This window comes from Semicossyphus pulcher, unplaced genomic scaffold (assembly GCF_022749685.1).
Source record: "Semicossyphus pulcher isolate SPU_LCO1_2020_fin unplaced genomic scaffold, fSemPul1.0.p SCAF_37, whole genome shotgun sequence".
Taxonomy (NCBI): domain Eukaryota; kingdom Metazoa; phylum Chordata; class Actinopteri; order Labriformes; family Labridae; genus Semicossyphus; species Semicossyphus pulcher.
In genome coordinates this window covers 480595-507500 of record NW_027211712.1, presented here as the reverse complement: position 1 = coordinate 507500, position 26906 = coordinate 480595, and the positions used below count along the sequence as shown (strand labels likewise).

The following is a 26906-nucleotide window of genomic DNA, read 5'->3' as shown; positions in this document are numbered from 1 at the left end:
ATCCCGCCCACTCATTAGCATATTAACGACCTCCCAGTGGAGACGCTGGCCACTCTGTTAGCATCAATGCTAATCTAAGTGTGTGTGTGTGTGTGTGTGGACAGCTGGGTCTTGCTCTGTGATTGGCTGCTGTGACATCCAGTTATTGATGAGGTCACATCAGTAACATCAGTTTAATGTGTCCCATCAGCAGATGGGACACACACACACACACACACACACACAGTGATTCTTTCAGGTCACTCTTCTTTCAAGAGTTCTAACCTGATCCTCATCACTGCCCATTCAGTTTCTGTACAGATAAACTGTTTCTATTGTAATAATATTAGTAATTAATATGAATAATTATTGTAATATTTACTTTAACTTTCTTTTATTGGTTGTTTGTTGCAGATTTTAAACTGCATATATCAGTAACTGTATATATCAATAACTGCACATAACTGTGTATATCAGTAACTGTACATATCAGTAACTGCATGTATTAGTAACTGTATATATCAATAACTGTACATAACTGTATATATCAATAACTGCACATAACTGTGTATCAGTAACTGTACATATCAGTAACTGCATGTATTAGTAACTGTATATATCAATAACTGTACATAACTGTATATATCAGTAACTGTACGTATCAGTAACTGTATATATCAGTAACTGTACATAACTGTATATATCAGTAACTGTACGTATCAGTAACTGTATATATTAATAACTGTACATAACTGTATATATCAATAACTGTACATAACTGTATATATCAGTAACTGTACGTATCAGTAACTGTATATATCAATAACTGTACATAACTGTATATATCAGTAACTGTACGTATCAGTAACTGTATATATCAGTAACTGCACATAACTGTATATATCAGTAACTGTACGTATCAGTAACTGTATATATTAATAACTGTACATAACTGTATATATCAATAACTGTACATAACTGTATATATCAGTAACTGTACGTATCAGTAACTGTATATATCAATAACTGTACATAACTGTATATATCAATAACTGTACATAACTGTATATATCAGTAACTGTACGTATCAGTAACTGTATATATCAGTAACTGTACATAACTGTATATATCAATAACTGTACATAACTGTATATATCAGTAACTGTACATATCAGTAACTGTACATAACTGTATATATCAGTAACTGTACATAACTGTATATATCAATAACTGTACATAACTGTATATATCAGTAACTGTACATATCAGTAACTGTACATAACTGCATATATCAGTAACTGTACATATCAGTAACTGCATATATCAATAACTGTACATAACTGTATATATCAATAACTGTACATAACTGTATATATCAGTAACTGTACGTATCAGTAACTGTATATATCAGTAACTGTACATAACTGTATATATCAATAACTGTACATAACTGTATATATCAATAACTGTACATAACTGTATATATCAGTAACTGTACATAACTGTATATATCAGTAACTGTACGTATCAGTAACTGTATATATCAGTAACTGTATATATCAGTAACTGCATATATCAATAACTGTACATAACTGTATATATCAGTAACTGTACGTATCAGTAACTGTATATATCAGTAACTGTACATAACTGTATATATCAATAACTGTACATAACTGTATATATCAGTAACTGTACATAACTGTATATATCAGTAACTGTACATATCAGTAACTGTATATATCAGTAACTGCATATATCAATAACTGTACATAACTGTATATATCAGTAACTGTATATATCAGTAACTGTACATATCAGTAACTGCATATATCAATAACTGTACATAACTGTATGTATCAGTAACTGTACATAACTGTATATATCAGTAACTGTACATAACTGTATATATCAATAACTGTACATAACTGTATATATCAGTAACTGCATATATCAGTAACTGTACATATCAGTAACTGCATACATCAGTAACTGTACATATCAGTAACTGCATATATCAATAACTGTACATAACTGTATATATCAATAACTGTACATAACTGTATATATCAATAACTGTACATAACTGTATATATCAGTAACTGTACATAACTGCATATATCAATAACGGTACATAACTGTATATATCAGTAACTGTACATAACTGTATATAACTGTATATATCAATAACTGTACATAACTGTATATATCAGTAACTGTACATAACTGTATATAACTGTATATATCAATAACTGTACATAACTGTATATAACTGTATATATCAATAACTGTACATAACTGCATATATCAGTAACTGTACATAACTGTATATATCAATAACTGTACATAACTGTATATAACTGTATATATCAATAACTGTACATAACTGCATATATCAGTAACTGTACATAACTATATATCAGTAACTGCATGTATTAGTAACTGTATATATCAATAACTGTACATAACTGTATATATCAGTAACTGTACGTATCAGTAACTGTACATAACTGTATATAACTGTATATATCAATAACTGTACATAACTGCATATATCAGTAACTGTACATAACTATATATCAGTAACTGCATGTATTAATAACTGCATGTATTAGTAACTGTACATATCAATAACTGTACATAACTGTATATATCAGTAACTGTACGTATCAGTAACTGTACATAACTGTATATAACTGTATATATCAATAACTGTACATAACTGCATATATCAGTAACTGTACGTATCAGTAACTGCATATATCAATAACTGTACATAACTGTATATATCAGTAACTGCATATATCAGTAACTGTAAATATCAGTAACAGACTGCTACAGCTGAAGTGTGACGCCTTTTTACTGAGAGCTCGTCATCAGACACAGAAACACTCCATCTGTTCAGCCTGTCAGTCTGAGCTCAGGGTACACAGGTGTGTGACGTACCTGCAGACCACAGCAGCCCACTGCGTTCATGATGGAGGCGTTATGGATGACTTTGTACGGTATCCCAGCATGCACTGCTCTCAGGACCAGGTCACTGTGGGTGGTGGCTCTGACAGACAGACAGAAACAGAGTGTAATGAACAAACGCTACATTAAAACATGTTATAGAAGAACTGATCACACACACACACACACACACACACACACACACACACACACACACACACACACACACACACACACACACACACACACACACACACACACACACACACACACACACACACACACACACACACAGATTTAGATCTCTCCTTCACATCGTGTGAAATGACGTACAGATGCTGAGGTCACAGACGGGTTATAGTGTGAGTGAAAGAGAATCACCATTTTCAGTCTTCAGAGGGACAAAAAGAAGCAGCTGCTCTTCTCATGTAAACTGTAAAACCAACATGGACATGAACAAATGTGGGCAGAGCTTCAGGCCGGAGCTGCAGCCGCTCGCACTCTGTTATTAACTTGCAGGAATCCGGTGGTTTTGGGGAGAAATGTGCACGAAAGGAGGCCGAACAGCTCTGAGAGGAGCTCTGTGGTCACATCAGAGTCTGTGTGTGCTGACGCAGCAGACCTCAGCTATGTGGGATCAATACGAGGACGTACACAGTCCTGATACGTGGACAACATGACTCACCCAAACGGGTCGCCCACCACCAGGAACGCCACATCAGTCACATCAGCGTCCTTCAGGATCTCATCAGCCCCCTGCTCCACCAGCTCTCTGTCTGCCAGGATCAGCTGCTTCCCATAGTACTCCTCCTGAGGACAGCAAACACACGCACTGCTAAAGGAGCTAACACAATGCTAATGTACAACACCTACTGGTAATGAAGTTCACTCACTGCCAATGACACAAAAACCACTGCTAATGTAGCTAACAAGGTGCTAAATGAGCTAACACCCTAATAAAACACTTAAGACGTTGCTTGGGTATGTTCTGAAGTAGCTAACTCTCTGCTAAAGTGTGTGCTAAGTAGTCCTGCACGGTTTGGGGAAGCTCCGTGATTTTTCAATGTAACAATTACCACATAAGGTGTGATAAATAAACAGATATTAAGGAGTGCATGTTAGCAACAACTCTTCGGTTTCTCTGTCTCTCTGCTGTGTTTGCATCGTGTCCTTCCTGAATCCAACATTAATCCATACGGCTGTTTTTATCACCTCTAAACTGACACCAGTTCATCTGAGTTTAGCTGTTTCTTCTTCTTCTGTTTCTCCATTGCGCAGCCAGTGCTAAGCTAGCTAACATTCTGCTGAACATGCGTCCTTTAACCTCGGCTGCTTCATGAGAACATCAGCAGCTCCTATCACTCAGTGTTCTTCTGTTCAGATCACATTTTAAATATTGAACATACTTCACACCTGAAGTTCCTGCCTGTTAGCACAGCACTAAGCTAGCTAGCTAAGCCAACATAGCAACCATAGCATGTGCTAACAGCTCATGAACGTATTATTATATAAAGTCAGAGATTTGCAGGATATTTCATAAATAATATTATGAATACTGAAGAACCTGATGTGTCTCAGTTAAGCTGCTGTCACTGGGAGAATGTGTCTCTAATTAAACTGAATGACTGATAATTAAACAGCTGTCTGTATCTTTAATGTAAAGACTTAAAGACATGCATATTAATAAATATATAATATATTACATACATATTAAAACATTATATAAACTAAAAATATGACAGACTTTTTACAATACATTTAATATAAGCGTAGTGACTGATTTTTAAAACATCTGCTGCTCCATCACTCCACCTGTAAACTACCTGTCACACAGGTGAGGTGTCTTTTACCTTTGAAAACAAACAGTTCAGTTTCTTTTACAGCAGGCAGGCAGGCAGACAGACAGACAGGCAGACAGACAGGCAGGCAGACAGACAGGCAGACAGACAGGCAGGCAGACAGACAGAAAGGCAGAGAGACAGACAGGCAGATTGATGAACCATGTAACTCCCACATTAAAAATGTCCCCCCAGTCACTGTTATAAAACTAAATAAAAATGTGTATCTGTGTGCAGCGGAGCGGCAGACATTGATAGCCTGCTTGCTGCCTCTCCTGGAGGCTGTTTGACAAGAAGACTTCAGGAATCCAGGAGAAGAGAAAAAGCGAGGATGGACCGAGCCTCGTCGGAGCATCCTGGTTTCATCTGTTTCACGTCGGCCGAGCCGGGCTGAACAGGTGCAGCGAGGTCGAGCCAGGTGTGAGTCATTCTCAGAAATGCTCGTTCACCGTTTTCTTCAAAAGACCACGGGGCCGATCACAGATTCACTGATGCTGACATGGAGAAGACGCGTGCAGCATCCTTCACACCCATCGAGCACAAGCTACTAATGGACGTAGTAGTAGAAAGAAGTAGACTGAGCATGCCCAGGTACTTGCAGCTGTGACTGCATCAACCCTGGATGCTGACGGACGTCAGTAATACCTTTTATACGTCCTTTCAACAGAAAGACGCTCACTGGGTTACTAGAAGTTTCCTGCTCACATGTTGGTTTCCGATCGCAGTGACGGCTGACTGAACTGATAACTGGTACCTGGTGTGTAGCGGACACACACATTAGCGGGGTTAAATAGGCTACTTTAAAGCTCCTGTGAGGAACTTCCATTTTGTGTTGATGTCGGCGACGATGGTCAGTTTGCTTCTGTAGCTCATAAAGAGTCATCAGAATTAATTTCTGTTTCATAACCAGAGAAAAACTCCTCACAGGAGCTTTACATGTTCCATGTTCAGTGATAAGAGCAGAGTTTATTTAAATGTTCAATATGTCCTGAGGGAGAGGGCCTCTTCTTCTTCTTCTTCTTCTTCTTCTTTTCTGTATTTGAAAAGTAATCGAAAATCAGTTTATGGAAATGTTATCTGGCGCTCCCATTTAATTTGTTTTCAGTGGGCTTCAAATCATTCAGCTCGAAAGACATTTAGCGCTCTGCTATACTTAAACTGTGATCGCTTATTGATAAAAACATTCTTGGAATTTCAAACAGTAATCTCGTGTTGTCTTTGTTGTTGCTGTTGTAAGACTATAATTAAAAATTCATTCTGCAGCGTTTTTCGGATGTGCCAGCTGCCTCTTTGAGTGGCACGCGACAATAAAATCAATATTCACAGAGCCTAATAACAGTCATTTCTCTCGCGGTCGTGCGTCCCGCATTATCCCGCAAAATCATGTCTGCTGTCCAGCAACAGAACAATAATGAGGTGGTCACCCTAAGACAGACAGACAGACAGACAGGTAGAAGACAGACAGACAGACAGCAGAGAGCCAGCAGTCAGACAGACTGCCAGCCAGCAGACAGAGAGACAGTCACAGTATCAAACTTATCATAAAGAAACGTTTCATACACAACAAACATGACAGTCTGTAAAATCTTCCACAGGCTGTCGTGGTCTCTTTCTGCCCCGCGGTGTGTCTGTGAGTCTGCCCGGACTCACCAGAGCTTCCTTCCCCACAGTCAGGATGGAGGTGTAGGCCTCCAGGTAAACTCGGGAGCAGCTCTTCACCGCCTGCAGACCCTTCACCGTGATGTCTGCCGCGTCCCCGAGCCCAAGGCCGATCAGGTACAGCATGCTGCCGGCTTCTCTCTGTGCGGAGGGTCGGTGTGTCACTGCTGAGCGGATACAACTTTGATCCCTCTGATAACTGACTGTTCTTCTGTTTTCACGTGTAGTCTCTGTGGAAGGACTGGAATACGGCATGCCGTAAACTGTTTACGTTTCACGACAGTTACAGCCGCAAGACGATCTGTTCTGACATATGTTAAACCAAACCCGGTTGAGAAATCTTCATATTTTAAAAATCATAGCCTCTTGACAGATCTCAGTGCGCATAAAATACAGTACGAATAGTAGATTCTGATGCAGTATGAACAGTCTTTAATTCGGTGGATATACAATAAACGAATTAAATGTCTTTCTAACTAAAAAGCTTGTATGGATGTTATATATCAACTCAGTCTGTCAGTGGAACAAAGGTAGGTAACATAAATATAAGGAGATATAAGTCTATATAAAGCCACTTCCTCCATGTTTCACACAGTACTTAGTCTATATTGTAGCAAGTAGTTAAACTGATTATACAATAAAAACAAGCCCAAAAAAAGGCAAATTTAGAAGCTGAGCCTGAACCCTGAATGAACAAACTGTCCTGCTTGATCTCTTATCAGATGTGGACTCAGACTGTGTCCCAGCAGTTAGAGTTTCTGTCAGTGAGGGCAGCTGGCTCTGAGTCCTGTTCCCTGGTTCCAAGGTGAACTAGGGTTCTTCTTAGAAGAGACTTCTATTAAAAGTCATCACAGGAAACAGAAGTCTGAAAACAGGAAGTGAGCAGTGACTTTTAAAGAAGGACTTTAGATTTTCTGCCTGAGAGTTTGTTACACAGAGACGAAGATGACGATGATGGTGATGATGATCACATATTATCTGCACATGGTCACTGTGTCACTTTCACACCTGCATGTTCAGTCATTTAATGAACCTCAACACAGACTGACTGAGGAGTAAAACTGATGAAGATGACCTGTCTCTCTCTCTCCCTCTCACTCACATAAGCTGTCTCTCTCTCTTTGTCTGTCTCTCTCTCTCTGGTTTCTATGGTAACAGCAGCGTGCTGTGTGAAAGCAGTTGAGTTGTGAATGAGTCGGTGGGAAAAACTTTTCTCCTCCTCTTCTCTCTCTCTCTCTCTCTCTTCACAGTCTATTTCTTCCTTGTCCGCCCCTTGTTGTGGTAAACAAGCCTCTGTGGCCCACGTGACCCCCCTTCACCCCCTCACTCTTTAAACTGGGAACCAGTTAATGACGGGGATGGGTGGTGGGTTATATAATGGGCTCCTCTCCCGTGGAGGAGGAGGATGGGTCGGGGGGGTGCAGCAGAGGATTGTGGTCCTTTGTCGCTGTGTTTCAGAGTTTGTTCGGCTCCAGTCATCCAGAGAATCGTGTCCGTCTCTGTTAACTGTTTGTGTCCCGATCACGTCTCTCTCAGAGGATCACACCTGACTCTGAGGTGACACACCTGTCTGCTCATCAGTCTGTAGAAGGAGACATTTGTTTTTTACTTCTTTATTTTTTCAGATGATTTAGGAAACAAACGTGTTTGTGACACAAATCTAGAACTCTGATTTTATTTTGAAAAGTCCTGGCAGGAAGTAAGTATTTTTTGTGCTAATGTCTCTAATGTCCACCAGGGGTGACTCCACTGGTTGATCCTATAGAAGTCTATGAGAAAATGCAAGTATTAGATATTACATATAGTACAGTGTAAAGTGGCAATAAATACAGATGGTATTTGTCTATGATGTAGTATAATACAGAATAAAATAGTATAATTTTATATATTTTTATGTGCTATAAATAATAATACTGTATAATATTCTATCATCAGGCTTGTGCCAGTCTGAGATGATGATGACCATAACCTGGGTTAGGGTTAGGGTTAGTAACTAACCCTAACCCTAACTCAGTAACGTGTTCACATGAAAATCTTCCTCTGGAATAACACAGTATTGATTCATGGCCCTGTTCAGGTGTGTGAGGTCACATGACCTACCTGTCTGCAGTCAGACAGAAACAGGGTTACACAGAGTGAGCAGGACTAAAGCTGTTTGTATCATCTGAACTCTTGTGTCTGTTTGTGTTCAGAGTCAAAGTTCACTTTCCGCCTCGTGTCAATCAAACTTTATTATACCAGTTTTTAAACACTCTACACTTCCTGTTGAGGACTTTCAGTGTAAAAGCACAACATTAAAGTACTAGTTAAAACTTTATCTCTGCTGGTCATGTGATCGTCTCCACCTGTGAGATGAAACAACACCTCACACCTGGACGGCAGCACAAGGTAACAAAGGTGACACAGGTGACACAAAGATGACACAGGTAACACAAAGGTGACACAGGTGACACAAAGATCACACAGGTGACACAAAGAACACACAGGTAACACAAAGATGACACAGGTAACACAAAGATGACACAGGTGACACAAAGATGACACAGGTGACACAGGTGACACAAAGAACACACAGGTGACACAAAGATGACACAGGTGACACAAAGATGACACAGGTAACACAAAGAACACACAGGTGACACAAAGATGACACAGGTGACACAAAGAACACACAGGTGACACAAAGGTGACACAGGTGACACAAAGATCACACAGGTGACACAAAGAACACACAGGTAACACAAAGATGACACAGGTAACACAAAGATGACACAGGTGACACAGGTGACACAAAGATGACACAGGTAACACAAAGATGACACAGGTGACACAAAGATGACACAGGTGACACAGGTGACACAAAGAACACACAGGTGACACAAAGAACACACAGGTGACACAAAGATGACACAGGTAACACAAAGATGACACAGGTGACACAAAGATGACACAGGTAACACAAAGATGACACAGGTGACACAAAGAACACACAGGTGACACAAAGATGACACAGGTGACACAAAGAACACACAGGTGACACAAAGATGACACAGGTGACACAAAGAACACACAGGTGACACAAAGATGACACAGGTGACACAAAGATCACACAGGTGACAGAAAGATGACACAGGTGACACAAAGAACACACAGGTGACACAAAGAACACACAGGTGACACAAAGATGACACAGGTGACACAAAGATCACACAGGTGACAGAAAGATGACACAGGTGACACAAAGAACACACAGGTGACACAAAGAACACACAGGTGACACAAAGATGACACAGGTGACACAAAGATCACACAGGTGACAGAAAGATCACACAGATGACACAAAGATCACACAGGTGACACAAAGAACACACAGGTGACAGAAAGAACACACAGGTGACAGAAAGATGACACAGGTGACACAAAGATCACACAGGTGACACAAAGATGACACAGGTGACAGAAAGATGACACAGGTGACACAAAGAACACACAGGTGACACAAAGATGACACAGGTGACACAAAGAACACACAGGTGACACAAAGATGACACAGGTGACACAAAGATCACACAGGTGACACAAAGATGACACAGGTGACAGAAGGAACACACAGGTGACAGAAAGAACACACAGGTGACACACAGAGCACACAGGTGACACAAAGATGACACAGGTGACACAAAGAACACACAGGTGACACAAAGATGACACAGGTGACAGAAAGATGACACAGGTGACATAAAGATCACACAGGTGACACAAAGAACACACAGGTGACAGAAAGATCACACAGGTGAGAGAAAGAACACACAGGTGACAGAAAGATGACACAGGTGACAGAAAGATGACACAGGTGACAGAAAGATCACACAGGTGACACACAGAACACACAGGTGACACAAAGATGACACAGGTGACACAAAGAACACACAGGTGATAGAAAGAACACACAGGTGACACACAGAACACACAGGTGACACAAAAGATGACACAGGTGACACAAAGAACACACAGGTGACACAAAGATGACACAGGTGACACAAAGAACACACAGGTGACAGAAAGAACACACAGGTGACACAAAGAACACACAGGTGACACAAAGATGACACAGGTGACACAAAGAACACACAGGTGACACAAAGATGACACAGGTGACACAAAGATGACACAGGTGACAGAAAGATCACACAGGTGACACAAAGATGTACACAAAGTATAAATACCAAACAGACAGTGAAGTAGTTTTACTTAAATGCGATGAAAATGACTGTTTCCTGATTTTATTGTCGCAGTATTTAATTTAAAACTTTAGTTTACATTAAATTTGATTTCAGTTATTTGTTTCTTCACTGAAGCTGTAGAGTCTGTGGGACAGCGACCTGATGATGATGATGATGACTTCCTGTCATGTGATGTGAGGTATACGTCATGTGACCAGGTAAGGACGTGTGATGGATCACCTGTGTGACACTCTGATGTTCCTCCAATCTGAGGATCTAATTGGATCATTTCCTGTAAACTGAATCTTTATGCAACAAGTTACACAAGAGAGAGGAGGGAGGACAGGATGAATCAGAGAGGGGTGAGGAGCGTGAGGGGGGTGAGCAGCATGAGGGGGGTGAGGAGCATGAGGAGGGTGAGGAGCGTGAGGAGCATGAGGAGGGTGAGGGGGGTGAGGGGGCCCTGCTCTCTTTGTGGCTCCCACAGAAACATCTCCAATTACAGGACAAAGGCGACTCATTCAGGCTACAGCTCCGACTCTGCAGCTTTGCATGTCTAATGAGCGCTGTGCTGAATGTTAAGAGGACCCCGGGGTGCAGCGGAGGCCTCAGCACCCCCAACATCCACCCACTGCACCCCAACCCTCCCCCATCACCCCCCATCCTCCCCCCTGAACCCCTCTGTACCCCCCTACAGCCGGACGTCCAGGCTGGGCCTCTTTCTCATCAAACTGCAAACTGAACCATGGAGACATCCTCTCCTGCAGTAACAGCACAGTGTTTACCCTCAGTGATGTGTGTGGTTCTGTTAACCCTCAGTGATGTGTGTGGTTCTGTTTACTCTCAGTGATGTGTGTGGTTCTGTGTCCCTCAGTGATGTGTGTGGTTCTGTGTCCCTCAGTGATGTGTGTGGTTCTGTTTACTCTCAGTGATGTGTGTGGTTCTGTTTACCCTCAGTGATGTGTGTGGTTCTGTTTACTCTCAGTGATGTTTGTGGTTCTGTGTCCCTCATTGATGTGTGTGGTTCTGTGTCCCTCAGTGATGTGTGTGGTTCTGTTTACTCTCAGTGATGTGTGTGGTTCTGTGTCCCTCATTGATGTGTGTGGTTCTGTGTCCCTCAGTGATGTGTGTGGTTCTGTTTACTCTCAGTGATGTGTGTGGTTCTGTTTACCCTCAGTGATGTGTGTGGTTCTGTTTACTCTCAGTGATGTTTGTGGTTCTGTTTACTCTCAGTGATGTGTGTGGTTCTGTTAACCCTCAGTGATGTGTGTGGTTCTGTTTACTCTCATTGATGTGTGTGGTTCTGTGTCCCTCAGTGATGTGTGTGGTTCTGTTTACTCTCAGTGATGTGTGTGGTTCTGTTTACCCTCAGTGATGTGTGTGGTTCTGTTTACTCTCAGTGATGTGTGTGGTTCTGTTTACCCTCAGTGATGTGTGTGGTTCTGTTTACTCTCAGTGATGTGTGTGGTTCTGTTTACTCTCAGTGATGTTTGTGGTTCTGTTAACCCTCAGTGATGTGTGTGGTTCTGTTTACTCTCAGTGATGTGTGTGGTTCTGTTTACTCTCAGTGATGTGTGTGGTTCTGTTAACCCTCAGTGATGTGTGTGGTTCTGTTTACTCTCAGTGATGTTTGTGGTTCTGTTTACCCACAGTGATGTGTGTGGTTCTGTTTACTCTCAGTGATGTGTGTGGTTCTGTTTACTCTCAGTGATGTGTGTGGTTCTGTTAACCCTGTAGTGATGTGTGTGGTTCTGTTTACTCTCAGTGATGTGTGTGGTTCTGTTTACTCTCAGTGATGTGTGTGGTTCTGTGTCCCTCAGTGATGTGTGTGGTTCTGTTTACTCTCAGTGATGTGTGTGGTTCTGTTTACCCTCAGTGATGTGTGTGGTTCTGTTTACTCTCAGTGATGTTTGTGGTTCTGTTTACTCTCAGTGATGTGTGTGGTTCTGTTAACCCTCAGTGATGTGTGTGGTTCTGTTTACTCTCAGTGATGTGTGTGGTTCTGTTTACTCTCAGTGATGTGTGTGGTTCTGTTAACCCTCAGTGATGTGTGTGGTTCTGTTTACTCTCAGTGATGTGTGTGGTTCTGTTAACCCTCAGTGATGTTTGTGGTTCTGTTAACCCTCAGTGATGTGTGTGGTTCTGTTTACTCTCAGTGATGTGTGTGGTTCTGTGTGCCTCAGTGATGTGTGTGGTTCTGTGTCCCTCAGTGATGTGTGTGGTTCTGTTTACTCTCAGTGATGTGTGTGGTTCTGTTTACCCTCAGTGATGTGTGTGGTTCTGTTTACTCTCAGTGATGTGTGTGGTTCTGTTTACTCTCAGTGATGTGTGTGGTTCTGTTAACCCTCAGTGATGTGTGTGGTTCTGTTTACTCTCAGTGATGTTTGTGGTTCTGTTTACTCTCAGTGATGTGTGTGGTTCTGTTAACCCTGTAGTGATGTGTGTGGTTCTGTTTACTCTCAGTGATGTGTGTGGTTCTGTTAACCCTCAGTGATGTGTGTGGTTCTGTTTACCCACAGTGATGTGTGTGGTTCTGTTTACTCTCAGTGATGTGTGTGGTTCTGTTTACTCTCAGTGATGTGTGTGGTTCTGTTAACCCTGTAGTGATGTGTGTGGTTCTGTGTCCCTCAGTGATGTGTGTGGTTCTGTTTACCCTGTAGTGATGTGTGTGGTTCTGTTTACTCTCAGTGATGTGTATGGTTCTGTGTCCCTCAGTGATGTGTGTGGTTCTGTGTCCCTCAGTGATGTGTGTGGTTCTGTTTACTCTCAGTGATGTGTGTGGTTCTGTGTCCCTCAGTGATGTGTGTGGTTCTGTTTACTCTCAGTGATGTGTGTGGTTCTGTTTACTCTCAGTGATGTGTGTGGTTCTGTTTACTCTCAGTGATGTGTGTGGTTCTGTGTCCCTCAGTGATGTGTGTGGTTCTGTTTACCCTCAGTGATGTGTGTGGTTCTGTTTACCCTGTAGTGATGTGTGTGGTTCTGTTTACCCTCAGTGATGTGTGTGGTTCTGTTTACTCTCAGTGATGTGTGTGGTTCTGTGTCCCTCAGTGATGTGTGTGGTTCTGTTTACTCTCAGTGATGTGTGTGGTTCTGTTTACCCTCAGTGATGTGTGTGGTTCTGTTTACCCTCAGTGATGTGTGTGGTTCTGTTTACTCTCAGTGATGTGTGTGGTTCTGTGTCCCTCAGTGATGTGTGTGGTTCTGTTTACCCTCAGTGATGTGTGTGGTTCTGTTTACTCTCAGTGATGTGTGTGGTTCTGTGTCCCTCAGTGATGTGTGTGGTTCTGTTTACTCTCAGTGATGTGTGTGGTTCTGTTTACTCTCAGTGATGTGTGTGGTTCTGTTAACCCTCAGTGATGTGTGTGGTTCTGTTTACTCTCAGTGATGTGTGTGGTTCTGTTAACCCTCAGTGATGTTTGTGGTTCTGTTAACCCTCAGTGATGTGTGTGGTTCTGTTTACTCTCAGTGATGTGTGTGGTTCTGTGTCCCTCAGTGATGTGTGTGGTTCTGTGTCCCTCAGTGATGTGTGTGGTTCTGTTTACTCTCAGTGATGTGTGTGGTTCTGTTTACCCTCAGTGATGTGTGTGGTTCTGTTTACTCTCAGTGATGTGTGTGGTTCTGTTTACTCTCAGTGATGTTTGTGGTTCTGTTAACCCTCAGTGATGTGTGTGGTTCTGTTTACTCTCAGTGATGTTTGTGGTTCTGTTTACTCTCAGTGATGTGTGTGGTTCTGTTAACCCTGTAGTGATGTGTGTGGTTCTGTTTACTCTCAGTGATGTGTGTGGTTCTGTTAACCCTCAGTGATGTGTGTGGTTCTGTTTACCCACAGTGATGTGTGTGGTTCTGTTAACCCTCAGTGATGTGTGTGGTTCTGTTTACTCTCAGTGATGTGTGTGGTTCTGTTAACCCTGTAGTGATGTGTGTGGTTCTGTGTCCCTCAGTGATGTGTGTGGTTCTGTTTACCCTGTAGTGATGTGTGTGGTTCTGTTTACTCTCAGTGATGTGTATGGTTCTGTGTCCCTCAGTGATGTGTGTGGTTCTGTGTCCCTCAGTGATGTGTGTGGTTCTGTTTACCCTCAGTGATGTGTGTGGTTCTGTTTACTCTCAGTGATGTGTGTGGTTCTGTTTACTCTCAGTGATGTGTGTGGTTCTGTTTACTCTCAGCGATGTGTGTTGTTCTGTTTACTCTCAGTGATGTGTGTGGTTCTGTTTACGCTCAGTGATGTGTGTGGTTCTGTTTACTCTCAGTGATGTGTGTGGTTCTGTGTCCCTCAGTGATGTGTGTGGTTCTGTTTACTCTCAGTGATGTGTGTGGTTCTGTTTACTCTCAGTGATGTGTGTGGTTCTGTGTCCCTCAGTGATGTGTGTGGTTCTGTTTACTCTCAGTGATGTGTGTGGTTCTGTTTACTCTCAGTGATGTGTGTGGTTCTGTTTACTCTCAGTGATGTGTGTGGTTCTGTGTCCCTCAGTGATGTGTGTGGTTCTGTTTACCCTCAGTGATGTGTGTGGTTCTGTTTACCCTGTAGTGATGTGTGTGGTTCTGTTTACCCTCAGTGATGTGTGTGGTTCTGTTTACTCTCAGTGATGTGTGTGGTTCTGTGTCCCTCAGTGATGTGTGTGGTTCTGTTTACTCTCAGTGATGTGTGTGGTTCTGTTTACCCTCAGTGATGTGTGTGGTTCTGTTTACCCTCAGTGATGTGTGTGGTTCTGTTTACTCTCAGTGATGTGTGTGGTTCTGTGTCCCTCAGTGATGTGTGTGGTTCTGTTTACCCTCAGTGATGTGTGTGGTTCTGTTTACTCTCAGTGATGTGTGTGGTTCTGTGTCCCTCAGTGATGTGTGTGGTTCTGTTTACTCTCAGTGATGTGTGTGGTTCTGTTTACTCTCAGTGATGTGTGTGGTTCTGTTTACTCTCAGTGATGTGTGTGGTTCTGTTAACCCTCAGTGATGTGTGTGGTTCTGTTTACTCTCAGTGATGTGTGTGGTTCTGTTTACTCTCAGTGATGTGTGTGGTTCTGTTTACCCTCAGTGATGTGTGTGGTTCTGTTTACCCTCAGTGATGTGTGTGGTTCTGTTTACTCTCAGTGATGTGTGTGGTTCTGTGTCCCTCAGTGATGTGTGTGGTTCTGTTTACCCTCAGTGATGTGTGTGGTTCTGTTTACTCTCAGTGATGTGTGTGGTTCTGTGTCCCTCAGTGATGTGTGTGGTTCTGTTTACTCTCAGTGATGTGTGTGGTTCTGTTTACTCTCAGTGATGTGTGTGGTTCTGTTTACTCTCAGTGATGTGTGTGGTTCTGTGTCCCTCAGTGATGTGTGTGGTTCTGTTTACCCTCAGTGATGTGTGTGGTTCTGTTTACTCTCAGTGATGTGTGTGGTTCTGTGTCCCTCAGTGATGTGTGTGGTTCTGTTTACTCTCAGTGATGTGTGTGGTTCTGTTTACTCTCAGTGATGTGTGTGGTTCTGTTAACCCTCAGTGATGTGTGTGGTTCTGTGTCCCTCTGAGAGAGATTATTGTTTATCTGCAGCTTTTCCTAAGTCTTGTGATAATAACCAAAAACAGAATTCATCCTTTGAAGAACATCTTCAAACTAAAGGCGTCTTTCAGAACCTGCAGGTCGGTTATTATCACACTCTCTTTTCTGTTCTACAGAGATCAGTATGCATCAGGAGCGGTGACTCAAAGCTCTGCTGCAGAGAGCTGCCTCAGCGCTAAAGAGGAGCACACATGATACTGTAAAGTCATTCAGCAGGTTTCCTTTTAGCTTGATTATCGATTGTTACATTCTTTTATTAGTTTATAAAACTCATCATGGATCCAGACAAGCTCTAAGAGATGCTTCAGGAAGTGTCTGCAGCGCTCGCAGTGCTAACATGCTAACATAACTATTAGCATCAACATTAATCCTAAATGTCAGAGAGTGACTCTAATGACTACTCTCATACATCTTTTATTTTGACGGGTTTAATGTCTTCCTGAAGCAGAGTTGCTCAGACAGGATCTCATCTAACTTTTATTGGGTTTTTATGTTTTATTTCCTGCTTTCAAGGTGAATGACGCTCAGACCATCAGCCAATCAGAGGCAAGCAGCAGACAGGTGAAGTCTGAGCAGAGACCTCCATCGGTCTGACATTTTCATTTGACACAGTTTTTGATGTCCTCCCTGAAAACCCCGTACCTCCACGTTTGTGATGAAGAAACTCTCTCTGAAAATGTCACGTGTCTACTCAGGATTCTGACAGGTACCAACTGTGTTCGACTGTGATGGGGGCAAAGATTGAAAGGGGTGGGGCTAAGGCAGGTTAAATTGATATTAAAAATTAAGCATGAAGTTTCACTTTTGAAACTGTTGTTTGACAAAATCCCTGAAGCTTCCAGCTCTGCCTCCATGTCAGCTGACTGAGACTCTGACCGTCTCCTGGAGGTCTCACAGAGCAGAAGTAACTCAGTTGAACACAGACAGATGACACGTGTGGACAAGGAGAAGGAGAACCAGGGGCCTACACAATGAAGTGAGTTCAACGGACCCTGGTTCTCTTCTCCTGATCTGCTTCACTCAACCTGACAGAGGAGATCGCGCTGAGCGGTCACAAGACGCTGGTTATCAACTCGATAAGTCAACCAGGGTTCCTCTGAGCGCGCTCACATTAAAGGGGCGTGGTTTGGAGCAAATGACCAATCTAAACACGGGCGAGTCTGCCGTCAGCTGATCGGCATATTTTACAAACTCAGAGCAAACTGTGATTTCAGAAAGAGATGAAGAAGTTTCACATAATGCAGACTGACATCACTCAGCTGCAGCTGCTGGATGCAGGACGGACAAACAGACTGTGTGAATGTGCAGATATAACAACATCACTGCTCCATCATTAGAGCACCATATATTTATTATAGCACTGGTGTGTTACATCAGATTAACACGCTGCACAGATGTGTTTTTGTTGCGTTAATGACAGATTTAGACTTATTCTCTCAGCTGTATCAAACTCTGGAGCAAATAAATATAAATATAAAACCACAATTTAAAGTAGTACGAATGCTTACTTTCATCATGAGTACAAAAGTACTTCGGGCTTCATTGTCTTATCAGTCTCTGTTGTGGATGTATATCAGTAAAGCACAATGACTATCTCCTGCACACTGTCTTATTTTTATATTTCATAAAATCAGACGGTAAACAGGAAGTGTTTCATTGCTCTCTCTCTCCCTCCTCCCTCTCACGATCTGCTCACAGAGCTCCTGAATCAAGAGACCTGATTGGTCAGTAGGTGGTGTGTAGTTCTGGTTGATCTCTTATCTCGGACATAACCTGCTCCGGAGCAGGTCAGGTGTTCAGCATAAGTTACCATGGTGATCTACCCCGGTAAGAAGTGAACCAGCTTCGTAGTACTGAAAACTCGTAGTTAACCCTGAAGGTACCTCGATAACCGCAAATCCTGCTTCGTAGTGCACCCCCCAGGTCTCTCTGATATAAACATCCAAATCTAAAACCAGGACCAGGACCAGGACCCTGATGTTCCTGTAAACATCACTCACGTGATTTGAGTGTGAGTTATGACATGCGTCCAGAACAGCTGCACTCAACGGCCCTCAAATCTTCTTCTGTGGTGTTTGTTGTGAACACAGAAGCTCCAGACACAACACACACAGATTAAAACACATACAGACACACACGCACAAACCCTAACCTCCCAGACGCAGAAACAGGATTAAAACAGTCCGAACTAAACCCTCTGATTTCTCTTCTTCATGTTCACTTAATGCAACATCACACAGCCATCAGAACCCCCCCCCCCCCCCAAGGGTAACGATGGCCACATTCCTCACCGCCTGGGAAACAACCAATCACATCACAGGAAGTCAAAGAGGAAGAAGCTGGCTAATGCTTTCCTGTCACACACACACACACACACACACACACACTGAAACACACACACAAACTGTCAGCGAGTCCAAACCATAATTACAGGCTGCAGATGTTCTGCAGTTAAAGTTTCAGTGCTGCAGAATTTTACAGACCAGCAGAACCAGAGCTCAGACCAGAATCAGGTAGAGAACTTTAGCACTGATAAAACAAAGACAGAGACCTAAACCAGGACAAAGACCAGGACCAGGACCAAGATCAAAAACAGAATGAATTAAAAACTTCTGGAACATAATTATAGCTGGGTTTTAACAGAGTTCTGATAGAGTTCTAACAGAGTTCTAACAGAGCTTTAACAGAGTTCTAACAGAGTTCTAACAGAGCTTTGACAGAGTTCTAACAGAGTTCTGACGGAGTTCTAGCAGAGCTTTGACAGAGTTCTAACAGAGCTCTGACAGAGTTCTGACAGAGTTCTAGCAGAGCTTTGACAGAGTTCTAACAGAGCTTTGACAGAGTTCTAACAGAGTTCTGACGGAGTTCTAGCAGAGCTTTGACAGGGTTCTAACAGAGCTTTGACAGAGTTCTAACAGAGTTCTGACGGAGTTCTAGCAGAGCTTTGACAGAGTTCTAACAGAGCTCTGACAGAGTTCTGACAGAGTTCTAGCAGAGCTTTGACAGAGTTCTAACAGAGTTCTGACGGAGTTCTAGCAGAGCTTTGACAGAGTTCTAACAGAGCTCTAAAAGAGCTCTAAAAGAGTTCTAACAGAGTTCTGACAGAGTTCTAACAGAGCTTTGACAGAGTTCTAGCAGAGCTTTGACAGAGTTCTAACAGAGCTCTAAAAGAGTTCTAACAGAGCTTTGACAGAGTTCTAGCAGAGCTTTGACAGAGTTCTAACAGAGCTCTAAAAGAGTTCTAACAGAGTTCTGACAGAGTTCTAACAGAGTTCTGACAGAGTTCTAACAGAGCTTTGACAGAGTTCTAACAGAGTACTGACAGAGTTCTAGCAGAGCTTTGACAGAGTTCTAACAGAGCTTTGACAGAGTTCTAACAGAGCTCTAAAAGAGTTCTAACAGAGTACTGACAGAGTTCTAACAGAGCTTTGACAGAGTTCTAACAGAGTTCTGACAGAGTTCTAGCAGAGCTTTGACAGAGTTCTAACAGAGCTCTGACAGAGTTCTGACAGAGTTCTAGCAGAGCTTTGACAGAGTTCTAACAGAGTTCTGACGGAGTTCTAGCAGAGCTTTGACAGAGTTCTAACAGAGCTCTAAAAGAGCTCTAAAAGAGCTCTGACAGAGTTCTGACAGAGTTCTAGCAGAGCTTTGACAGAGTTCTAACAGAGCTTTGACAGAGTTCTAACAGAGCTCTAAAAGAGTTCTAACAGAGTTCTGACAGAGTTCTAACAGAGTTCTGACAGAGTTCTAACAGAGCTTTGACAGAGTTCTAACAGAGTACTGACAGAGTTCTAGCAGAGCTTTGACAGAGTTCTAACAGAGCTTTGACAGAGTTCTAACAGAGCTCTAAAAGAGTTCTAACAGAGTACTGACAGAGTTCTAACAGAGCTTTGACAGAGTTCTAACAGAGTTCTGACAGAGTTCTAGCAGAGCTTTGACAGAGTTCTAACAGAGCTTTGACAGAGTTCTAACAGAGCTCTGACAGAGTTCTGACAGAGTTCTAGCAGAGCTTTGACAGAGTTCTAACAGAGTTCTGACGGAGTTCTAGCAGAGCTTTGACAGAGTTCTAACAGAGCTCTAAAAGAGCTCTAAAAGAGCTCTGACAGAGTTCTGACAGAGTTCTAGCAGAGCTTTGACAGAGTTCTAACAGAGCTTTGACAGAGTTCTAACAGAGCTCTAAAAGAGTTCTAACAGAGTACTGACAGAGTTCTAGCAGAGCTTTGACAGAGTTCTAACAGAGCTTTGACAGAGTTCTAACAGAGCTCTAAAAGAGTTCTAACAGAGTACTGACAGAGTTCTAGCAGAGCTTTGACAGAGTTCTAGCAGAGCTTTGACAGAGTTCTAACAGAGCTCTAAAAGAGTACTGACAGAGTTCTAACAGAGCTCTGACAGAGTTCTAGCAGAGCTTTGACAGAGTTCTAACAGAGCTCTAAAAGAGTTCTAACAGAGTACTGACAGAGTTCTAACAGAGCTTTGATAGAGTTCTAGCAGAGCTCTGACAGAGTTCTAACAGAGCTCTGACAGAGTTCTGACAGAGTTCTAGCAGAGCTTTGACAGAGTTCTAACAGAGTTCTGACGGAGTTCTAGCAGAGCTTTGACAGAGTTCTAACAGAGCTCTAAAAGAGTTCTGACAGAGTTCTAACAGAGCTTTGACAGAGTTCTAGCAGAGCTTTGACAGAGTTCTAACAGAGCTCTAAAAGAGTTCTAACAGAGCTTTGACAGAGTTCTAGCAGAGCTTTGACAGAGTTCTAACAGAGCTCTAAAAGAGTTCTAACAGAGTTCTGACAGAGTTCTAACAGAGTTCTGACAGAGTTCTAACAGAGCTTTGACAGAGTTCTAACAGAGTACTGACAGAGTTCTAGCAGAGCTTTGACAGAGTTCTAACAGAGCTTTGACAGAGTTCTAACAGAGCTCTAAAAGAGTTCTAACAGAGTACTGACAGAGTTCTAACAGAGCTTTGACAGAGTTCTAACAGAGTTCTGACAGAGTTCTAGCAGAGCTTTGACAGAGTTCTAACAGAGCTTTGACAGAGTTCTAACAGAGCTCTGACAGAGTTCTGACAGAGTTCTAGCAGAGCTTTGACAGAGTTCTAACAGAGTTCTGACGGAGTTCTAGCAGAGCTTTGACAGAGTTCTAACAGAGCTCTAAAAGAGCTCTAAAAGAGCTCTAAAAGAGCTCTGACAGAGCTCTGACAGAGTTCTGACAGAGTTCTAGCAGAGCTTTGACAGAGTTATAACAGAGCTTTGACAGAGTTCTAACAGAGCTCTAAAAGAGTTCTAACAGAGTACTGACAGAGTTCTAGCAGAGCTTTGACAGAGTTCTAACAGAGCTTTGACAGAGTTCTAACAGAGCTCTAAAAGAGTTCTAACAGAGTACTGACAGAGTTCTAGCAGAGCTTTGACAGAGTTCTAGCAGAGCTTTGACAGAGTTCTAACAGAGCTCTAAAAGAGTACTGACAGAGCTCTGACAGAGTTCTGACAGAGTTCTAGCAGAGCTTTGACAGAGTTCTAACAGAGCTCTAAAAGAGTTCTAACAGAGTTCTGACAGAGTTCTGACAGAGTTCTGACAGAGTTCTAACAGAGCTTTGACAGAGTTCTAACAGAGTACTGACAGAGTTCTAGCAGAGCTTTGACAGAGTTCTAACAGAGCTTTGACAGAGTTCTAACAGAGCTCTAAAAGAGTTCTAACAGAGTACTGACAGAGTTCTAGCAGAGCTTTGACAGAGTTCTAACAGAGCTTTGACAGAGTTCTAACAGAGCTCTAAAAGAGTTCTAACAGAGTACTGACAGAGTTCTAACAGAGCTTTGACAGAGTTCTAACAGAGTTCTGACAGAGTTCTAGCAGAGCTTTGACAGAGTTCTAACAGAGCTTTGACAGAGTTCTAACAGAGCTCTGACAGAGTTCTGACAGAGTTCTAGCAGAGCTTTGACAGAGTTCTAACAGAGTTCTGACGGAGTTCTAGCAGAGCTTTGACAGAGTTCTAACAGAGCTCTAAAAGAGCTCTAAAAGAGCTCTGACAGAGTTCTGACAGAGTTCTAGCAGAGCTTTGACAGAGTTCTAACAGAGCTTTGACAGAGTTCTAACAGAGCTCTAAAAGAGTTCTAACAGAGTACTGACAGAGTTCTAGCAGAGCTTTGACAGAGTTCTAACAGAGCTTTGACAGAGTTCTAACAGAGCTCTAAAAGAGTTCTAACAGAGTACTGACAGAGTTCTAGCAGAGCTTTGACAGAGTTCTAGCAGAGCTTTGACAGAGTTCTAACAGAGCTCTAAAAGAGTACTGACAGAGTTCTAACAGAGCTCTGACAGAGTTCTAGCAGAGCTTTGACAGAGTTCTAACAGAGCTTTGACAGAGTTCTAACAGAGCTCTAAAAGAGTTCTAACAGAGTACTGACAGAGTTCTAACAGAGCTTTGATAGAGTTCTAGCAGAGCTTTGACAGAGTTCTAACAGAGCTCTAAAAGAGTAAAGACAGAGTTCTAACAGAGCTTTGACAGAGTTCTAGCAGAGCTTTGACAGAGTTCTAACAGAGCTTTGACAGAGTTCTAACAGAGCTCTAAAAGAGCTCTACAAGAGTTCTAACAGAGTTCTGACAGAGTTCTAACAGAGCTCTGACAGAGTTCTAACAGAGCTCTGACAGAGTGTCTCTGTTTGTCTGTGGGTCTGTAGGTGATCCGTTCTTCACTCTTTTTGCTGCTCGGTTCTCTGTTTCCCTCCAGCCGTCGTCATGGTGACGCTCAGCTATGCAGAGTCTGAATACAGTCAGCGGCTCAGAGGAAAGAGGCCTTTGTTACCCACAACCCCTTTCACCTCCTCCCCCTCCTCCCTCCATCACCCCCTTCAGCTTCTCCTCATCTCAGCTCCATTTTAGACTCTGAGCAGCAGAGTGGACTAGTCACATGTCCAACTAACAGTTCCCAATCAATCCCAGTATGATCCCAGTATATAGAGTACAGTAACAGTAAGATATATAGTACATACTGGGATCTCTACCTCCCCTCCCAACATGTCTCCCAACACATTACTAGTAAACACACTGACCAAACTCTGGGATCATACTGGGATCACACTGGGATTGTGCTGGGAATGTATCAAAGTCAAACTGGCACAGAAGTTGAAGAAAACAATCTTACTGTTAATATACTAGTAACATTGGAATAACGCAGGTGGAATAATGGGAACATACTGGGGCTAAAGTGGGAATGCACGTGAATTACACCATGACTATACTGGGAATATAGATGATCGTAACTGGCTGAACATCTGGAAAATACTAAGAATATATTGAGCACATATTTGGACCGTACTGGGAATATATCGAAATGGCACCATAGTGGAATAAAAATAGAACCTTAATAAGGATACATTGGTAAAATATCCCAATATACTGGAAACATACTGAGAACACTGGAACTATACTGGGGAGATAACGGGTACATCACATAATATGATTAACTGGATAATATTGGAAAAATACTTGGATAATAATGGGAATAAAAGTCAGAATACACTAGAATAATTCTGTGCATATTACTTGGAAATGATCGGGTCCATGTTTAGGCCCAAATATTCCCAGTATGGCTGTGGTATATACTATACCCAGTGTTCCCAGTATAATCCCAATATTACCAGTATATTTACAGATTCAAGATTCCACTTTGATTAACTTTTGGTGCCAGTGTACAAGACATTTCCGACATTGTCCCGGTGGTGTTATCGCAATGCATTTACAGTCATTTCAGTGTACACCAGTGTTCCCAGTATGATTCTGCTTTGATTCACCAAGGTGCAGTATGGTTCTGATATATATTTCCAGTAGAACCCGAAAAAAACTGGTGGAATACTGGAACTACTGCAAACTTCCAGTTAGTACAGTCTGTCCTGTACTAACTCACCTGTAGCTCCCAGTGTTCTCAGCGATCCCAGTGTTCCCAGTTCTCTCAATGTTTCCAGTGTTCCCAATTCTCGCAGTGTTCCCAGTTCTCCTGGTGTTTCCGGTGTTCCCAGTTCTCGCAGTGTTCCCAGTGTTCCCAATTATCGCAGTGCTCCCAGTGTTCCCAGTGTTCCCAGTGTTCCCAGTTTTCCCAGTGTTTCCAGTGTTCCCAGTTCTCCCAGCATGTTTATTGACCTGTTAGTTTAGTTCAGAGGTCACCTCGTCCCCCGGCTGTAGTTAACCAGCTGTTCCAGTCCAACCAGTTGCCCTGAAGCTCAGGAACAATGAAAGCTGTTTGGACAGGAAGTGAGGTCACAGCGCAGACATCCCACAGAACTGATCCCACAATGCACCTCTCTGAGCCGGCGCCACAGTGCATCTGTTCATAAAGATAAAAACATCATCAGGCACAGAGGTGTGAGGGGGTTGTGATGTCATCACTTCCTGTTGTGATGTAACAGCTGCTGTGACTCACTTCCTGTCCTGAAGCATCAACACACAGGAAGTGGAACCTTCACGGGACTGTCGCTTTATGAGCAGAGATGGATCATTGTCACCACACAGTGTAAGTAATGGACGTATCCAGTGTGACGCCACCCAGTGGTTTGTTGACTCCCCTTTTGAAGACTCGGGTTTGGCATTGTGGCCGTCGCCATCTTGTTTGTTTGAAGCTAGAAGTGACCATATTTAGACGAGAGTCCCTGAAACACTGATTAGCTAGCCAGCTGTAGGTGAAAGTAAAGTACAGAGTAACTAAAATCACCAGTCCTCTCATCACTTCAGCCCGCCATCTTCTCTGCAGAAAAACCTAACAACAGACCTGACGCCCTACACGGGCCGCCACGAGCTAACAGGCAGGTATGGTGAGCACAGACACAGATAGCCGCTAATTAGTGCTAACATGTAAAAAAAAATAATATAAGGCCATTGAGTGTCACACCCCTAATGATGCATTACTTTAAGCCTTAATAGGTAAGGTGAACAGCAGGTGAACAGCAGGAGAACAGCAGGTAAACAGCAGGTAAACAGCAGGTGAACAGCATGGGAACAGCAGGTGAACAGCAGGTGAACAGCAGGTGAACAACGGGTAAACAGCAGGTGAACAGCATGGGAACAGCAGGTGAACAGCAGGTGAACAGCAGGTGAACAGCAGGTAAACAGCGGGTGAACAGCGGGTAAACAGCAGGTAAACAGCAGGTGAACAGCAGGTAAACAGCAGGTGAACAGCAGGTAAACAGCAGGTAAGCAAAACTGAACTGTGAAGCTAACTGTTATGGGCCGTAGTGTTGTGTAGTTTGTGTCGCTCTCTCCTGCTCTTTATACTCCTTCCTGATTGCTGAAGTGGTAACAGGTGAGCCTGATCACCTGCTGCAGCAAAGGGGAAAGCAGCACCTGAGGAGCACACAGGAGAGAGACACACACAGAAAACACAACACTATGGCACGTAACATGACTGTGAAGCTGTGTGTGAAAAGGGACACCAGCTTGTTCTGCTTGAGAAAACGATCCACACTGACAGAACCCTGAAGAGCTGACGTTATCATGCTTTGATTGACTCTATCTGATCACTCTGCTTGGTGTCGTGGTTTGCAAACTGTCTGACTCAAACTGTGAAATGGTCCAGTAGGAGTCACACCTGAACCAGGATCCCTGAACACCTGACAGGTACAGAGGACGGCTGGCTCCGTTTCAAATGACCGCTCACAGCCGTTAAACAGCTTCAGCTTCCTCCTCCTGGTCGGACAGGTCACCAGCCTGTAAAACCAAGCTCTGTCCCAGCAGCCATCAGTGAGGTCTGTTATTGATCCACGATGTATGGATGCATATTTGATCTTCTTGTCTATATTGAGACACTTTTTTATCTTGCTGTTATATACCTTACAAATAAAGTAACCTACCTACCTACGCACACACACACACACACACACACACACACACACCTGTCCTCCAGCTCTCCTTCGCCGTCTGAATGTAGAATCCAGGGTGACACGAGGAGGGGCCCGCTCGCAGGCCCCCAGAAACCACGACCCCCCCTGACCTCACAGAGACTGTGGGGATCAGAGGTCAGTGACTCAGAGCTGGAGTCAATATGGGGGGGTCAGTGTGTGTGTGTGTGTGTGGGGGGGGGGGTTCAGCTGGTTGTTTCCCACACAGGAAACCAAAGGGAGACATTCATCTGATCATACTTTCCTTTTAATATAATATAATATAATATAATGTAATGTAATGTAATGTAATGTAATATAATTATATTTTATTTTATTATATATATAATAAATCCCATGTTTCTCTTGTCTTGTGTTTGTATTTACTGACTTGCTTTTCTGTCTTTGTGCTGCTGCTACACCTGCATTTCCCCTCTGGGGATCAATACAGGATTATCTCATATAAATATAATGACACATTTTATTTTGCTTTATTTAGTTTCACACTAAATGTCAATAATAACCGTCATCACATTATCTTATTACAATCTTTATTTGTATTCATTCATTTCTTGACAAGTTTTTATTGTTTATTTTCTCTGTTGTTTGTTTGTGTTTATCGATCATTGATAGATTATTATAAACATATTATTGTAATGACTCGTTTTATTCATTCTGTTATTAAACTCATCGTTTGTTTCTATTGTGAAGGAAATCAATGAAAGTGATCAGAATGAATTTTAATGAAGCAAAAATCAAACATTGAACTCATCAGCAGTTTTTCTGTCAACTTCATGATCTGATCCGTTTCATGGAGAATAAAGGAGCGAAGATACAAAGAGGAGAGCCGGAGGAGGGCAGCACCTTCAT

At 42.6% G+C, this 26906-nt stretch overlaps 1 protein-coding gene across 1 annotated transcript in view; it reads right to left on the bottom strand.

The window, feature by feature from the left end:
• The window catches only part of dph5 (diphthamide biosynthesis 5), an 11882-nt gene extending 5215 nt beyond the window's left edge, over positions 1-6667 (bottom strand). Inside the window, exons 1-3 of the mRNA XM_069679201.1 lie at positions 6420-6667; positions 3617-3741; positions 2926-3034 (exon numbers count right to left, since the gene is read on the bottom strand). Of these exons, the coding sequence (XP_069535302.1) occupies positions 2926-3034; positions 3617-3741; positions 6420-6554 (369 nt within the window). The 5' untranslated portion in view covers positions 6555-6667. The remainder of the gene's footprint in view (positions 1-2925; positions 3035-3616; positions 3742-6419) is intronic.
• Between the last annotated feature and the right edge of the window lie 20239 nt (positions 6668-26906).